The sequence below is a fragment of the Megalopta genalis genome, unplaced genomic scaffold, assembly GCF_051020955.1.
Source record: "Megalopta genalis isolate 19385.01 unplaced genomic scaffold, iyMegGena1_principal scaffold0587, whole genome shotgun sequence".
NCBI lineage: Eukaryota > Metazoa > Arthropoda > Insecta > Hymenoptera > Halictidae > Megalopta > Megalopta genalis.
This window is the reverse complement of record NW_027476656.1, coordinates 39,570-58,984: the sequence shown is the minus strand read 5'-3', so window position 1 is coordinate 58,984 and position 19,415 is coordinate 39,570. Positions and strand designations below refer to the sequence as shown.

Below are 19,415 nucleotides of genomic sequence, written 5' to 3'. Positions count from 1 at the left end.
AACACATGATGTAGCTTCAAATCAATGCGAAGTAGAAGGCTTATCTTCGAATAAATGCGAAACTAATGGTTTAGCTTCAAATACCTGTGATATACATGATATAGCTTCAACTGCATGCGAAACAAACGAGTTAGCTCCAAATCCAAGCGAATCACATGATTTAGCTTCAAATCAATGCGATGTAGATGGCTGATCACAGAATCCATATCGAAACAGATTGTTTAGCTTCAAATCCATGCGAAACACATGATTTTGCTTTAAATCAATGCGAAGTAGTAGGCTTATCTTCGAATCCGTGCGAAACAAATTGTTTAGCTTCAAATACTTGTGATATACATGATTTACATTTAACAGCATGCGAAACAAACGAGTTAGCCTCAAATCCAAATGAAACACATGATTTAGCATCAAATCAATGCGAAGTAGAAGGCTTATCTTCGAATCCATGCGAAACAAATGGTTTAGCTTCAAATACTTGCCATATACATGATTTAGCTTCAAATGCAGGCGAAACAAACGAGTTAGCTTCAAATCCATGCGAACCACATGATTTAGCTTCAAATCAATGCGAAGCAGAAGGCTGATTTCCGAATCCACACGAAACAGATTGTTTAGCTTCAAATACTTGTGATATGCATGAATTAGCTTCAAATTCAGACGAAATAAACGAGTTAACTACAAATCCTTTCGAAACACATGATTTAGCTTCAAATCAATGCGAAGTAGAAGGATTAGCATAAAATCCGTGCGCAACACATGAATTAGCTTCAATTCATTTCGAAGTATAAGGCTTATCTTCGAATCCAGGCGAAACAAACGGTTTAGCTTCAAATACTTGTGATATACATGATTTAGCTTCAAATGCAAGCGAAACAAACGAGTAAGCTTCAAATCCATGCGAAACACATGGTTTAGCTTCAAATCAATGCGAAGAAGAAGGCTGATCTTCGAATCTATGCGAATCAAATGTTTTAGCTTCAAATACTTATGATATACATGATTTAGATTCAACTGCATGCGAAATTAACGAGTTAGCTTCAAATCCATGCGAAACACATGATTTTGCTTTAAATCAATGCGAAGTAGAAGGCTTATCTTCGAATCCATACGAAACAAATGGTTTAGCTTCAAATACTTGTGATAAACATCATTTAGCTTCAACTGCATGCGAAACAAACGAGTTAGCTTCACATCCATGCCAAACACATGATATAGCTTCAAATCAATGCGAAGTAGAAGGCTTATCTTCGAATAAATGCGAAACTAATGGTTTAGCTTCAAATACTTGTGATATACATGATTTAGCTTCAACTGCATGCAAAACAAACGAACTAGCTTCAAATACAAGCGAAACACTTGATTTAACTACAAATCAATGCGATGTAGATGGTTTAGCTTCAAATTCATGCGAAACAAGTGGTTTAGCATCAAATAATTGTGATGTACATGATTTACCTTCAACTGCATGCGAAAAAAATCGAGTTAGCTTCAAATGCATGCGAAACACATGATTTAGCTTGAAATCAATGCGAAGTAGATGGCGTATCTTCAAATACATGCGAAACACATGATTTAGCTTCAAATACTTGCGATAGAAGTGATATAGCTTCAAATGAATGCGAAACAAACGAGTTAGCTTCTAATCTATGCGAAACACGTGATTTTGCTTCAAATCAATGCGAACTAGAAGGCTGATCTTCGAATCCATGCGAAACAAATGGTTTAGTTTCAAATACTTGTGATATGCGTGATTTTGATTCAACAGCAAGCGAATCAAACGAGTTAGCTTCGAATCAATGCTAAATGCATGATTTAGCTTCAAACCAATGCGATGTAGAAGGCTTAGCTTCAAATCCATGCTAAACGATCGATTTAGCTTCAAATGCTTGCGATATAAGTGATATAGTTTCAAATGCAGGCGAAACAAACGAGTTAGCTTCAAATCCAAGCGAAACACATGATTTAGGTACAAAACAAATGGTTTTCCTTCAAATACTTGTGATATACATGATTAAGCTTCAAATGCAGGCGAAACAAACGAGTGAGCTTCAAATCCAAGCGTAACACATGATTTAACTTCAAATTAATGCGAAGTAGAAGGCTTAGCTTCAAATCCATGCGAACCGAATGATTTGGCTTCAAATACCTGTGAATATAAGTGATATAGTTTCAAATGCATGCGAAATAAACGAGTTATCTTCAAATCCATGCGAAACACATGATTTAGCATCAAATCAATGCGAAGTATAAGGCTTACCTTCAAAACCTTGCAAACCGAATGATTTGGTTTCAAATACTTGCGAATATAAGTGATATAGCTTCAACTGCATGCGAAACAGGCGAGTTATCTTCAAATCCATGCGAAACACATGATTTAGCTTCAAATCAATGCGATGTAGAAGGCTTAGCTACAAATACATGAGAAACAAATGATTTATATTCGGATAATTGCGATATAAGTGATATAGCTTCAAATGCAGGCAATACAAACGGGTTAGCTTAAAATCCATGCGAAACGCATGATTTAGCTATAAATTCATGCGAAGTAGAAGGCTTAGCTTCAAAACCATGCGAAAAGAAAGGTTTTGCTTCAAATACATGCGAATATAAGTGATATAGCTTCAACTGCGTGCGAAACAAACGAGTTAGCTTCAAATACAAGCGAATCAAATGGTTTAGCTTCAAATCCATGCGAAACAAATGGTTTGGGTTCAAATACTTGTGATATACATGTCTGAGCTTCATCTATATGCGAAACAAACGAGTTAGCTTCAAATCCAAGCGAAACACATGATTTAGCTATAAATTCATGCGAAGTAGAAGGCTTAGCTTCAAAACCATGCGAAAAGAAAGGTTTTGCTTCAAATACATGCGAATATAAGTGATATAGCTTCAAATACATGCGAATATAAGTGATATAGCTTCAAATGCAGGCAAAACAAACGGGTTAGCTTAAAATCCATGCGAAACGCATTGTTAGGGCCAAGTGGCCAGGATTTATGGCAGGGGCCATGTGCTTGGGTACCCGGACGGTATGGGTCTGTCCCGGGCCGTTCCCGGGCACATGTGGCACCGTCATAACGTCTCCTGGTCCTTGATTACGGTCCAGTCAATGACGGTTGGGTCTGGCATTGTTCGGGCACGTAGGCCCATCAGCGCGGGAGGTCTCGCAGGAGCAGATTTTGTCACTCTCCCTCCTAACTCCCGGCCCACCGTTTTGGGGCAGTCTCGCTGGATTTGGGATTGCAGTGATTGGACCGTAATTCCTTGCCGCCCACCCTAGGTTAAGAGAAGTAGGGAGGACCGAGGTGATCTTAGACATGACTCCGGTCCTCTAGAAACAGAACATTCTCAACAGTACAGGCAGAACACTCTTAGACACACAGAACATACAGAGAGTACAGACAGACAGAACAGTCTCAGAAGTACACACAGAACATACAGAGAGTACAGACAGACAGAACAGTCTTAGAGCGATAGACAGAACACTCTCAGACAAGACAGAACAGAACAGAACACATAGAGAGATACGCGTAACGGTTAGGTTGCGCGTTACAAATAGTCCCACTACAGTGGGTGGTCCTTCGAGGTAGTCGGCACCAAGTGCAATAATCAGAGGATCTCCGTCATCCATCTGATGAGTCCTCAACATTTGGTCCTTCGAGCCGGATATAAGAACGCAGAGACGAAGTGACAGATCATTTGGTCCTTCGAGCCGGATTCTAAGAACGCACAGACGAAGTGACAGATCATCGGAGGCTACAGCCACGCAGCATTTGGTCCTTCGAGCCGGATATAAGAACGCACAGACGAAGTGACAGATCATCGGAGGCTACAGCCACGCAGCATTTGGTCCTTCGAGCCGGATCTAAGAACGCATAGACGAAGTGACAGATCATCAGAGGCTACAGCCACGCAGTACAGTGTATCACGAGAGCACCAACACCTGGCTTCAATCAGGAATCTCAGGAGCTCAGTGACGAGAAGTTTCTTCCGGAGGCTACAGCATCCAGAGCAGGCAGTGCATATAGCTTCAGAGCAGTGCAACACCACAGAAGTCCAGCACCACAGCAGGACAATCACGCAGCAGCTCAACATCATTGCAGAACAACGCAGCATCCCAGTGCAGCCAACAGGCATCGACAGCAGTACCAAGTATCCCAGCCCAAGTGATAAGTACCTTTATAGTCCCATTTGCGTCAGTAAATCACTATGGCGGAAGATCTCAAACCGTTGATGATCGAGCGCGGAACGGTCAAGGCTGCACTCACGCGGTTCAAGACATTTATTTGCAAATTCGCGACCACGACTTCGGTGGGCTCTCTTAAGAAACGGTTAGATGCAAATGTATGTCTCCTTGACAATTTTAATAGAGTTCAAACGAGAATCGAAATACTCGTAGCTGGAACGGACGCCGAAGCAGCGCACGCGATCGAGCGCGAAGAATTCGAGACGGCGTATTTTGATCTGATAGATCAAGTCGAAATAGTCATTGCCCGTGCCACTCCGGAACAGAGTAGGATAACCACGAACAGCCCGATATCCGCGCAGACTGCAGATACCGCAATAAACATTAGATTACCGACACTGCAACTGCCTTCCTTTGATGGCAATTACAGTGATTGGGTGAAATTTAAAGACACATTTACATCAGTGATTCATGAGAATAATTCATTAACAGACATACAACGGTTCCATTATTTAAATACCTCACTCAAGGGGGTAGCGGCTCGTGTGATTCAAGCGTTAGGCGTGTCCGGAACAAATTACAGACATGCATGGGAATTACTCAAGTCGCGATATGAAGATTCCACAAGTCTCAAGCGGCACCATGTAAATTCATTACTTGATTTAAAATCCATTCAAAGGGAATCAGACATCACATTGCGGGAATTTCTGGACGAAGCTACAAATCATAGAATAGCGTTAATGTCTTTGGGTGAATCGGTTGAAACTTGGGATACCATGTTAGTTCCATTATTGTCCAGAAAGTTAGGTCAAGTGTCCATGAGAGAATGGGAAAAGAGAATAATATCTCAGTCGGAAATGCCTACATTTGGTCAATTCTCTGCGTTTATAGAAGAACGTTCCAAATATTTAGCAAATATCGCGGTCAGTGTTCAGGTAGCTGCACCCAGGGTCGACCAGCGACCTCGAGGAACAAATAATACCCCTCGTTACAACTACATAGCTTCGCATGTAGTTAACTCAGCCGGGTGCCCCGCATGTAAGGCCAATCACGCGATATATAACTGTGAGAAATTTAAGAACAGCGATTTAAATACAAAAACAAAGATAGTGCAAGAAGCGCGGCTGTGCTTCAATTGTTTGTCATCGGGACATCGGGTACGGGCGTGTACACGGAGTCATTGCAAACAGTGTGGAAGGAAGCATCATTCCTTATTACATAATCCCGAATTCAAACGCGCAGAAGAAGGCTACGCGGATACAGGAGAATCAGATTCGCGAGAACCCCCAGTACTCACAGCTAACGTAGCAAATACAATAGGGCATGCCGTATTATCGACAGCAATAGTTTATGTCAAGGACAAGGGTGGTCAGTCACATAAATGCAGGGTATTATTAGATTCGGGATCTCAAGCAAATTTTATAACCACGGCATTTTGCCAACGACTCGGCATCAAACCGACTGCAATAAGTTCAACAGTGACAGGATTAGGAAGGGCAGTAAATTCCATAGAAGGTAGAGCAACATTAACAATTCATTCGCGATATAATAAATCTCAACACACGGTACAATGCCTATCAATAGAAACCATCACGTCAGACATGCCCAATTTTCAGATACATAGAGAAAAAATAGAAATTCCAAGTCACATAGAGCTAGCCGATCCAGAATTCCATTTACAACGGCCAATAGATATGCTCATTGGAGCAGGTCTATTTTGGACATTGCTATGTGTCGGTCAACACAAATCAACTCCCAACCTGCTCTTGCAAAAGACCCAACTCGGTTGGGTTTTGGGAGGCACTCCTACCTGGGCAGATAAGAAATTACCACAAGAGAATAAGTGTTGTTTAGCCACACTCAATGACCTGCAATCTCAATTAGAGAGGTTTTGGGACATAGAGGAACTAACCCCAAACAATAGAAATCAATGCAGCGAGAACACGTTTGGAATTACTTGCGCAAAAGGAGGCATTTTCGACAGAGATCAGATTAGTACAAACGCAACAAGCACTTCCAAATTCCAGTGCGCTACGGTCCCTAAATGTATTTCTGGACAATGGCGGACTACTCAGGGTGGGCGGATGACTATCCAACGCACCCATAGACTACGACCAAAAGACAGCAGTATACAGAATTCATGTCAGAATATGAGACGTTAGGGCATATGTCGCGCATTGTAGAAGGTACACACGAGCAATCCGCCTACTAAATACCACCTCACACGCGTTATAGGAGATCAGAGGCTCACGTTCGAAGAGCTATATACGTTACTGACGCAAATAGAATCCTGTTTAAATTCACGTCCACTTTCACCATTATCCTCAGATCCCACAGACCTAAACCCTTTGACTCCTGGGCATTTTTTAATTGGTACTGCCCTTACAACACTGCCATCTCATGACCTACGAGATATCAAGGTCACTCGACTTAACAGATACCAGCTAATCCAGCAAATGGTCCAGCATTTCTGGCAAAGGTGGCAGCGGGAATGTATACAACAGTTGCAGCAACGACACAAATGGCAGCATTCCACCACGTCGAAATTAGCCGTGGATTCCTTGGTCATCATCAAGGAGGACAATCTACCCCCGTTACAGTGGAGCATGGGAAGAATCGTCCAGGTACACCCTGGTACAGATGGAGTGATTCGTGTCGCAACAGTCAGAACGTCAACCGGAACAATTAAACGACCCGTGACAAAATTGTGTATAATACCGTTAGATCACTTAGAAATGTCACACGAGGTGTAGCGCAACTATGTATAGTGTAAATCTCGATCATTGTAAATATTGTAATATTCGCACAGAATACGTAGATTGTAATCATATCATAAGCTTACACTTATATGGATTATCAAATATAGACATAGTTGAACATGCGATGCATGTTCAAGGTGGGCGGTATGTTAGGGCCAAGTGGCCAGGATTTATGGCAGGGGCCATGTGCTTGGGTACCCGGACGGTATGGGTCTGTCCCGGGCCGTTCCCGGGCACATGTGGCACCGTCATAACGTCTCCTGGTCCTTGATTACGGTCCAGTCAATGACGGTTGGGTCTGGCATTGTTCGGGCACGTAGGCCCATCAGCGCGGGAGGTCTCGCAGGAGCAGATTTTGTCACTCTCCCTCCTAACTCCCGGCCCACCGTTTTGGGGCAGTCTCGCTGGATTTGGGATTGCAGTGATTGGACCGTAATTCCTTGCCGCCCACCCTAGGTTAAGAGAAGTAGGGAGGACCGAGGTGATCTTAGACATGACTCCGGTCCTCTAGAAACAGAACATTCTCAACAGTACAGGCAGAACACTCTTAGACACACAGAACATACAGAGAGTACAGACAGACAGAACAGTCTCAGAAGTACACACAGAACATACAGAGAGTACAGACAGACAGAACAGTCTTAGAGCGATAGACAGAACACTCTCAGACAAGACAGAACAGAACAGAACACATAGAGAGATACGCGTAACGGTTAGGTTGCGCGTTACAAATAGTCCCACTACAGTGGGTGGTCCTTCGAGGTAGTCGGCACCAAGTGCAATAATCAGAGGATCTCCGTCATCCATCTGATGAGTCCTCAACACGCATGATTTAGCTTCAAATCAATGCGATGTAGAAGGCTTAGCTACAAATACATGAGAAACAAATGATTTACCTTCAGATAATAACGATATAAGTGATATAGCTTCAAGTGCAGGCGAAACAAACGAGTTAGCTTCAAATCCATGCGAAACACATGATTTAGCATGAAATCAATGCGAAGTAGATGGCTTATCTTCAAATACATGCGAAACACATGATTTAGCTTCAAATACTTGCGATAGAAGTGATATAGCTTCAAATGAATGCGAAACAAACGAGTTAGCTTCACATCCATGCCAAACACATGATATAGCTTCAAATCAATGCGAAGTAGAAGGCTTATCTTCGAATAAATGCGAAACTAATGGTTTAGCTTCAAATACTTGTGATATACATGATTTAGCTTCAACTGCATGCAAAACAAACGAACTAGCTTCAAATACAAGCGAAACACTTGATTTAGCTACAAATCAATGCGATGTAGATGGTTTAGCTTCAAATTCATGCGAAACAAGTGGTTTAGCATCAAATAATTGTGATGTACATGATTTACCTTCAACTGCATGCGAAAAAAATCGAGTTAGCTTCAAATGCATGCGAAACACGTGATTTAGCTTCAAATCAATGCGAACTAGAAGGCTGATCTTCGAATCCATGCGAAACAAATGGTTTAGTTTCAAATACTTGTGATATGCGTGATTTTGATTCAACAGCAAGCGAATCAAACGAGTTAGCTTCGAATCAATGCTAAATGCATGATTTAGCTTCAAACCAATGCGATGTAGAAGGCTTAGCTTCAAATCCATGCTAAACGATCGATTTAGCTTCAAATGCTTGCGATATAAGTGATATAGTTTCAAATGCAGGCGAAACAAACGAGTTAGCTTCAAATCCAAGCGAAACACATGATTTAGGTACAAAACAAATGGTTTTCCTTCAAATACTTGTGATATACATGATTAAGCTTCAAATGCAGGCGTAACAAACGAGTGAGCTTCAAATCCAAGCGTAACACATGATTTAACTTCAAATCAATGCGAAGTAGAAGGCTTAGCTTCAAATCCATGCGAACCGAATGATTTGGCTTCAAATACTTGTGAATATAAGTGATATAGTTTCAAATGCATGCGAAATAAACGAGTTATCTTCAAATCCATGCGAAACACATGATTTAGCATCAAATCAATGCGAAGTATAAGGCTTACCTTCAAAACCTTGCAAACCGAATGATTTGGTTGCAAATACTTGCGAATATAAGTGATATAGCTTCAACTGCATGCGAAACAGACGAGTTATCTTCAAATCCGTGCGAAACACATGATTTAGCTTCAAATCAATGCGATGTAGAAGGCTTAGCTACAAATACATGAGAAACAAATGATTTATATTCGGATAATTGCGATATAAGTGATATAGCTTCAAATGCAGGCAATACAAACGGGTTAGCTTAAAATCCATGCGAAACGCATGATTTAGCTATAAATTCATGCGAAGTAGAAGGCTTAGCTTCAAAACCATGCGAAAAGAAAGGTTTTGCTTCAAATACATGCGAATATAAGTGATATAGCTTCAAATACATGCGAATATAAGTGATATAGCTTCAAATGCAGGCAAAACAAACGGGTTAGCTTAAAATCCATGCGAAACGCATGATTTAGCTTCAAATCAATGCGATGTAGAAGGCTTAGCTACAAATACATGAGAAACAAATGATTTACCTTCAGATAATAACGATATAAGTGATATAGCTTCAAGTGCAGGCGAAACAAACGAGTTAGCTTCAAATCCATGCGAAACACATGATTTAGCTTCAAATCAATGCGAAGTAGTAGGCTTTGCAGCAAATCCATGGGAATCAAATGGTTTAGCTTCAAATACTTGTGATATACATGATTTAGCTTCAACTGCATGCGAATCAATCGAGTTAGGTTCAAATGCATGCGAAACACTTGATTTAGCTTGAAATCAATGCGAAGTAGAAGGCTTATCTTCAAATACATGCGAAACACATGATTTAGCTTCAAATACTTGCGATAGAAGTGATATAGTTTCAAATGAATGCGAAACAAACGAGTTAGCTTCTAATCTATGCGAAACACGTGATTTAGCTTCAAATCAATGCGAACTAGAATGCAGATCTTCGAATCCATGCGAAACAAATGGTTTAGTTTCAAATCCAAGCGAAATGCATGATTTAGCTTCAAATCAATGCGAAGTAGAAGGCTTACCTTCGAATCCATGCGAAAGAAATGCTTTAACTTCAAATACCTATGATATACATGATTTAGCATCAAATGCAGGCGAAATACATGATTCAGCTTCAAATTCATTCGTAACACATGGTTTAGCTTAATATTCATGCATAGCAAATGGTTCAGCTGCAAATACTTGTGATATACATGATTTAGCTTCAACTGCATGTGAAACAAACATGTTCGCTTCAAATTCAAGCGAAACACATGATACAGCTTCAAATCAATGCGAAGAAGAAGGCTTAGTTACAAATGCATGCGAAACAAATGGTTCAGCTCCAAATATTTGTGATATACGTGATTCGGATTCAAATGCAGGCGAAACAAACGAGTTAGCTTCAAATACAAGCGGAATACATGATTTAGCTCAAATCAATGCGATGTAGAAGGCTTAGCTTCAAATCCATGCGAAACAAATTGTTTAGCTTCAAATACTTGTGATATACATGATTTAGCTTCAACTGCATGCCAAACAACGAGTTAGCTGCAAATCGAAGCGAAACACATGATTTAGCTTCAAATCAATGCCAAGTAGATGGCTTATCTTCAAATCCAGGCGAAGAAAATGATATTCCTTCAAATACTTGCGGTTTAAATGAAATAGCTTCAAAAGCAGTCGAAATAAACGAGTTAGCTTTAAATCCATGCGAAACACATGATTTAGCTTCAAATCAATGCGAGACACATGATTTAGATTAATATCAAAGCCAAGTAGATGGCTTATCTTCAAATCCTAGCGGAACACTTGATTTAGCTTCGAATCAATGCGAAGTAGAAGGCTTAGCTTCAGATCCATGCGAAACAAATGGTTGAGATTCAAATACTTGTTTTGTACATGATTTAGCTTCAACAGCATGCGAAACCAGCGAGTTAGCTTCAAATCCAAGCGAAAGATATGATTTAGCTTCAAATCAATGCGAAGTAGAAGGCTTCGCTTCAAATCCATGCGCAACAAATGGTTTAGCTTCAAATACTTGTGATATACATGATTTATATTCAACAGCAAGCGAAACAAACGAGTTAGCTTCAAATCCAAGCGAAACACATCATTTATATTCACATCAATGCGAAGTAGAAGGAATAGCTTCAAATCCATGCCAATCAAACGGTTTAGCTTCAAATACTTGTGTTATTCTTGATTTAGATTCAAGTGCTTACGAAACAAACGAGTTAGCTTCAAATCCATGCGAAACATATGATTTAACTGCAAATCAATGCGAAGTAGAAGGCTGATCTTCGAATCCATGCGAAACAAATGGTTTAGCTTCAAATACTTGTGATATACATGATTCAGGTTGAACTGCATGCGAAACAAACGAGTTAGCATCAAATACAAGCGAAACACATGATTCAGCATCAAATCAATGCGAAGTAGAAGGCACAGTTTCAAATCCATGCGAAACAAATGGTTCAGCTTCAAATACTTGTGATACTCATGATTTAGCTTCAACTGCATGCGAAACCAAACGAATTAGCTTCAAATCCTTTCGATACACATGATTTAGCTTCAAATTCATTCGAAACACATAGTTTAGCTTAATAATCATGCCAATCAAATGGTTCAGCTTCAAATACTTATGATATACATGCTTTAGCTTCAAATGCAGACGAAACAAACGAGTTACCTACAAATCCTTTCGAAACACATGATTTAGCTTCAAATCAATGCGAAGTAGACGGCTTAGCTTCAAATCCATGCGAAACAAATGGTATAGCTTCAAATACTTGTTTCATACATGATTTAGCTTCAACTGCATGCGAAACACATGATTTAGCTTCAAATCAATGCGAAGTAGAAGGCTTATCTTCGAATCCACACGAAACAGATTGTTTAGATTCAAATACTTGTGATACACATGATTCAGGTTCAACTGCATGCGAAACAAACGAGTTAGCTTCAAATACAAGCGAAACACATGATTCAGCTTCAAATCAATGCGAAGTAGAAGGCACAGTTTCAAATCCATGCGAAACAAATGGTTCAGCTTCAAATACTTGTGATACTCATGATTTAGCTTCAACTGCATGCGAAACCAAACGAATTAGCTTCAAATCCTTTCGATACACATGATTTAGCTTCAAATTCATTCGAAACACATAGTTTAGCTTAATAATCATGCCAATCAAATGGTTCAGCTTCAAATACTTATGATATACATGCTTTAGCTTCAAATGCAGACGAAACAAACGAGTTACCTACAAATCCCTTCGAAACACATGATTTAGCTTCAAATCAATGCGAAGTAGAAGGTTTAGCTTAAAAATCCATGCGAAACAAATGGTATAGCTTCAAATACTTGTTTCATACATGATTTAGCTTCAACTGCATGCGAAACACATGATTTAGCTTCAAATCAATACGAAGTAGAAGGCTTATCTTCGAATCCACACGAAACAGATTGTTTAGCTTCAAATACTTGTGATACACATGATTCAGCTTCAACTGCAAGCGAAACAAACGAATTAGCTTCAAATACAAGCGAAACACATGATTCAGCTTCAAATCAAGGCGAAGTAGAAGGCTGAGTTTCAAATCCATGCGAAACAAATGGTTCTGCTTCAAATACTTGTGATACTCATGATTTAGCTTCATCTGCATGCGAAACAAACGAGTTAGCTTAAAATCCAAGCGAAACACGTGATTTAACGTCAAATCAATACGAAGAAGAAGGCTTATCTACAAATACATGCGAAACAAATTGTTTAGCTTCCAATACTTGTGATATACATGATTTAGCTTCAACTGCATGCCAAACAACAAGTTAGCTGCAAATCCAAGGGAAACACATGATGTAGCTTCAAATCCATGCGAAACAAATGGTTCAACTTCAGATACTTGCGATATAAGTGATATAGTTTCAAATGCAGACGAAACAAATGAGTTAGCTTCAAATCCATGCGAAACACATGGCTTAGCTTGAAATCAATGCGAAGTAGAAGGCTTAGCTTCAAATCCATGCGGACTGAATGAATAAGTTTCAAATACTTGTGATATACAAGACTGAGCTTCAACTGCATGCGAAACAAACGAGTTAGCTTCAAATCCAATCGAAACACATAATTTAGCTTCAAATCCATGCGAAACACATAATGTAGCATCAAAACAATGAGAAGTAGAAGGCTTAGCTTCAAATCCATGCGAAACGAATGGTTTAAATTCAAATACTTGTGACATTCATAATTAAGCTTCAACTGAATGCGAAGCGAGCGAGTTAGCTTCAAATACAAGCGAAATACATGATTTAGCTCAAATCAATGCGATGTAGGAGGCTTATCTTCAAATCCATGCGAAACAAATGGTTTAGCTTCAAATACTTGTGATATACATAATTTAGCTTCAACTGCATGCGTTGCAATCGAGTTAGCATCAAATACAAGCGAAACACATGATTTAGCTTCAAATCAATGCGAAGTAGATGGCTTATCTTCAAATCCAGGCGAAGAAAATGATTTTCCTCCAAATACTTGCGGTTTAAATGAAATAGCTTCAAATGCAGGCGAAACAAACGAGTTAGCTTTAAATCCATGCGAAACACATGATTTAGCTTCAAATCAATGCGAGACACATGATTTAGATTCAAATCAAAGCGAAGTAGACGGCTTATTTGAAATCCTATCGGAACACTTGATTTAGCTTCGAATCAATGCGAAGTAGAAGGCTTAGCTTCTAATCCATGCGAAACAAATGGTTTAGCTTCAAATACTTGTGATATACATGATTTATATTCAACAGCAAGCGAAACAAACGAGTTAGCTTCAAATCCAAGCGAAACACATCATTTATATTCACATCAATGCGAAGTAGAAGGAATAGCTTCAAATCCATGCCAATCAAACGGTTTAGCTTCAAATACATGTGTTATTCTTGATTTAGATTCAAGTGCTTACGAAACAAACGAGTTAGCTTCAAATCCATGCGAAACATATGATTTAACTCCAAATCAATGCGAACTAGAAGCCTGATCTTCGAATCCATGCGAAACAAATGGTTTAGCTTCAAATACTTGTGATATACATGATTCAGGTTCAACTGCATGCGAAACAAACGAGTTAGCTTCAAATACAAGCGAAACACATGATTCAGCTTCAAATCAATGCGAAGTAGAAGGCACAGTTTCAAATCCATGCGAAACAAATGGTTTAGCTTCAAATACTTGTGATATATATGATTTATATTCAACAGCAAGCGAAACAAACGAGTTAGCTTCAAATCCAAGCGAAACACAACATTTATATTCACATCAATGCGAAGTAGAAGGAATAGCTTCAAATCCATGCGAATCAACCGGTTTAGCTTCAAGCACTTGTGATATTCATGATTTCGCTTCAACTGCATGCGAAACAAACGAGCTAGCTTCAAATCCATGCGAAGTAGAAGGCTGATATTCGAATCCATGCGAAACAAATGGTTTTGCTTCAAATACTTGTGATATACATAATTTGGCTTCAACTGCATGCGAAGCAAGCGAGTTAGCTTCAAATACAAGCGAAACACATGATTTAGCTTCAAATCAATGCCAAGTAGATGGCTTATCTTCAAATCCAGGCGAAGAAAATGATATTCCTTCAAATACTTGCGGTTTATATGAAATAGCTTCAAATGCAGTCGAAACAAACGAGTTAGCTTTAAATCCATGCGAAACAAATGGTTTAGCTTCAAATACTTGTGATATACATGATTTATATTCAACAGCAAGCGAAACAAACGAGTTAGCTTCAAATCCAAGCGAAACACATGATTCAGCTTCAAATCAATGCGCAGTAGAAGGCACAGTTTCAAATCCATGCGAAACAAATAGTTCAGCTTCAAATACTTGTGATACTCATGATTTAGCTTCAACTGCATGCGAAACCAAACGAATTAGCTTCAAATCCTTTCGATACACATGATTTAGCTTCAAATTCATTCGAAACACATAGTTTAGCTTAATAATCATGCCAATCAAATGGTTCAGCTTCAAATACTTATGATATACATGCTTTAGCTTCAAATGCAGACGAAACAAACGTGTTACCTACAAATCCTTTCGAAACACATGATTTAGCTTCAAATCAATGCGAAGTGGAAGGCTTAGCTTCAAATCCATGCGAAACAAATGGTATAGCTTCAAATACTTGTTTCATACATGATTTAGCTTCAACTGCATGCGAAACACATGATTTAGCTTCAAATCAATGCGAAGTAGAAGGCTTATCTTCGAATCCACACGAAACAGAAGGTTTAGCTTCAAATACTTGTGATACACATGATTCAGCTTCAACTGCAAGCGAAACAAACGAATTAGCTTCAAATACAAGCGAAACACATGATTCAGCTTCAAATCAAGGCGAAGTAGAAGGCTTAGTTTCAAATCCATGCGAAACAAATGGTTCTGCTTCAAATACTTGTGATACTCATGATTTAGCTTCATCTGCATGCGAAACCAACGACTTTGCTTCAAATTCAAGCGAAACACTTGTTTCAGCTTCAAATCAATGCGATGTAGAAGGCATAGCTTCAAGTCCATGCGAATCAAATGGTTTAGTTTCAAATGCTTGTGATATACATGATTTAGCTTCAACTACATGAGAAACAAACGAGTTATCTTCAAACACAAGCGAAACACATGATTCAGCTTCAAATCAATGCGAAGTAGACGGCGTGGTTTCAAATCCATGCGTAACAAATGGTTCAGCTTCAAATACTTGTGATATACATGATTTATATTCAACAGCAAGCGAAACAAACGAGTTAGCTTCAAATCCAAGCGAAACACTTGATTTAGCTTCAAATTCATTCGAAGCACATGCTTAATATTCATGCGAAACATATGGTTCAGCTTCAAATACTTGTGATATTCATGACTTAGCTTCAACTGCATGCGAAACAAACGAGTTAGCTTCAAATCCATGCGAAACACACGATTTAGCTTCAAATCTATGCGAAATAGAAGGCTGATCATCGAATCCATGCGAAACAAATGTATTAGCTTCAAATATGTGTGATATACATGATTTTGCTTCAAATGCAGTAGAAACAAACGAGTTAGCTTCAAATCCACACGAAATACATGATTTAGCTTCAAATCAATGCGAAGTATAAGGCTTATCTTCAAATCCATGCGAAACTAATGGTTTAGCTTCAAATACTTGCGATATACATGATTTAGCTTCAACTGCATGCGAAACGAACGAGTTAGCTTCAAATCCAAGCGAAACACGTGATTTAACGTGAAATCAATACGAAGAAGAAGGCTTATCTACAAATACATGCGAAACAAATTGTTTAGCTTCCAATACTTGTGATATACATGATTTAGCTTCAACTGCATGCCAAACAACGAGTTAGCTGCAAATCCAAGGGAAACACATGATGTAGCTTCAAATCCATGCGAAACAAATGGTTCAACTTCAGATACTTGCGATATAAGTGATATAGTTTCAAATGCAGACGAAACAAATGAGTTAGCTTCAAATCCATGAGAAACACATGGTTTAGCTTGAAATCAATGCGAAGTAGAAGGCTTAGCTTCAAATCCATGCGGACTGAATGAATAAGTTTCAAATACTTGTGATATACAAGACTGAGCTTCAACTGCATGCGAAACAAACGAGTTAGCTTCAAATCCAATCGAAACACATAATTTAGCTTCAAATCCATGCGAAACACATAATGTAGCATCAAATCAATGAGAAGTAGAAGGCTTAGCTTCAAATCCATGCGAAACGAATGGTTTAGCTTCAAATACTTGTGACATTCATAATTAAGCTTCAACTGAATGCGAAGCAAGCGAGTTAGCATCAAATACAAGCGAAACACATGATTTAGCTTCAAATCAATGCGAAGTAGATGGCTTATCTTCAAATCCAGGCGAAGAAAATGATTTTCCTTCAAATACATGCGGTTTAAATGAAACAGCTTCAAATGCAGGCGAAACAAACGAGTTAGCTTTAAATCCATGCGAAACACATGATTTAGCTTCAAATCAATGCGAGACACATGATTTAGATTCAAATCAAAGCGAAGTAGACGGCTTATTTGAAATCCTATCGGAACACTTGATTTAGCTTCGAATCAATGCGAAGTAGAAGGCTTGGCTTCAAATCCATGCGAAACAAATGGTTTAGATTCAAATATTTGTTTTATACATGATTTAGCTTCAACTGCATGCGAAACCAACGAGTTAGCTTCAAATCCAAGCGAAAGATATGATTTAGCTGCAAATCAATGCGAAGTAGAAGGCTTCGCATCAAATCCAAGCGAAATAAATGAGTTACCTTCAAATACTTGCGATATAAATGAAATAGATTGAAATGCATGCGAAATAAACGAGTTTGCTTCAAATCCAAGCAAAAAACATGATTTAGTATCAAGTCAAGGCGAAGTAGATGGCTTAGCTTCTAATCCATGCGAAACAAATGGTTTAGCTTCAAATACTTGTGATATATATGATTTATATTCAACAGCAAGCGAAACAAACGAGTTAGCTTCAAATCCAAGCGAAACACAACATTTATATTCAAATCAATGCGAAGTAGAAGGAATAGCTTCAAATCCATGCGAATCAACCGGTTTAGCTTCAAGCACTTGTGATATTCATGATTTCGCTTCAACTGCATGCGAAACAAACGAGCTAGCTTCAAATCCATGCGAAGTAGAAGGCTGATATTCGAATCCATGCGAAACAAATGGTTTTGCTTCAAATACTTGTGATATACATAATTTAGCTTCAACTGAATGCGAAGCAAGCGAGTTAGCTTCAAATACAAGCGAAATACATGATTTAGCTCAAATCAATGCGATGTAGGAGGCTTATCTTCAAATCCATGCGAAACAAATGGTTTAGCTTCAAATACTTGTGATATACATAATTTAGCCTCAACTGCATGCGTTGCAATCGAGTTAGCATCAAATACAAGCGAAACACATGATTTAGCTTCAAATCAATGCGAAGTAGATGGCTTATCTTCAAATCCAGGCGAAGAAAATGATTTTCCTTCAAATACTTGCGGTTTAAATGAAATAGCTTCAAATGCAGGCGAAACAAACGAGTTAGCTTTAAATCCATGCGAAACACATGATTTAGCTTCAAATCAATGCGAGACACATGATTTAGATTCAAATCAAAGCGAAGTAGACGGCTTATTTGAAATCCTATCGGAACACTTGATTTAGCTTCGAATCAATGCGAAGTAGAAGGCTTAGCTTCAGATCCATGCGACACAAATGGTTGAGATTCAAATACTTGTTTTGTACATGATTTAGCTTCAACAGCATGCGAAACCAGCGAGTTAGCTTCAAATCCAAGCGAAAGATATGATTTAGCTTCAAATCAATGCGAAGTAGAAGGCTTCGCTTCAAATCCAAGCGAAATAAATGAGTTACCTTCAAATACTTGTGATATAAATGAAATAGATTGAAATGCATGCGAAACAAACGAGTTTGCTTCAAATCCAAGCGAAACACATGATTCAGCTTCAAATCAATGCGAAGTAGAAGGCACAGTTTCAAATCCATGCGAAACAAATAGTTCAGCTTCAAATACTTGTGATACTCATGATTTAGCTTCAACTGCATGCGAAACCAAACGAATTAGCTTCAAATCCTTTCGATACACATGATTTAGCTTCAAATTCATTCGAAACACATAGTTTAGCTTAATAATCATGCCAATCAAATGGTTCAGCTTCAAATACTTATGATATACATGCTTTAGCTTCAAATGCAGACGAAACAAACGAGTTACCTACAAATCCTTTCGAAACACATGATTTAGCTTCAAATCAATGCGAAGTAGAAGGCTTAGCTTCAAATCCATGCGAAACAAATGGTATAGCTTCAAATACTTGTTTCATACATGATTTAGCTTCAACTGCATGCCAAACAACGAGTTAGCTGCAAATCCAAGGGAAACACATGATGTAGCTTCAAATCCATGCGAAACAAATGGTTCAACTTCAGATACTTGCGATATAAGTGATATAGTTTCAAATGCAGACGAAACAAATGAGTTAGCTTCAAATCCATGCGAAACACATGGTTTAGCTTGAAATCAATGCGAAGTAGAAGGCTTAGCTTCAAATCCATGCGGACTGAATGAATAAGTTTCAAATACTTGTGATATACAATACTGAGCTTCAACTGCATGCGAAACAAATGAGTTAGCTTCAAATCCAATCGAAACACATAATTTAGCTTCAAATCCATGCGAAACACATAATGTAGCATCAAATCAATGAGAAGTAGAAGGCTTAGCTTCAAATCCATGCGAAACGAATGGTTTAGCTTCAAATACTTGTGACATTCATAATTAAGCTTCAACTGAATGCGAAGCAAGCGAGTTAGCTTCAAATACAAGCGAAATACATGATTTAGCTCAAATCAATGCGATGTAGGAGGCTTATCTTCAAAT

At 38.8% G+C, this 19,415-nt stretch overlaps 1 protein-coding gene across 1 annotated transcript; it reads left to right on the top strand.

The window, feature by feature from the left end:
* The first annotated feature begins 4,212 nt into the window (after positions 1–4,212).
* On the top strand, positions 4,213–6,942 carry LOC143263423 (uncharacterized). The gene is made up of 2 exons (XM_076528408.1): positions 4,213–6,346; positions 6,425–6,942. Exons 1-2 carry the CDS (start codon positions 4,213–4,215, stop codon positions 6,940–6,942), a joined length of 2,652 nt encoding a protein of 883 aa, XP_076384523.1.
* The last annotated feature ends 12,473 nt before the right edge of the window (positions 6,943–19,415 follow it).

Bases quoted from the DNA above. Each gene is read 5' to 3' on its own strand.
- LOC143263423 (XM_076528408.1), top strand. From the start codon at position 4,213: ATGGCGGAAGATCTCAAACCGTTGATGATCGAGCGCGGAACGGTCAAG. The intron at 6,347-6,424 runs GTTAGGGCATAT...CACGCGTTATAG, and splicing joins TTCATGTCAGAATATGAGAC to GAGATCAGAGGCTCACGTTC.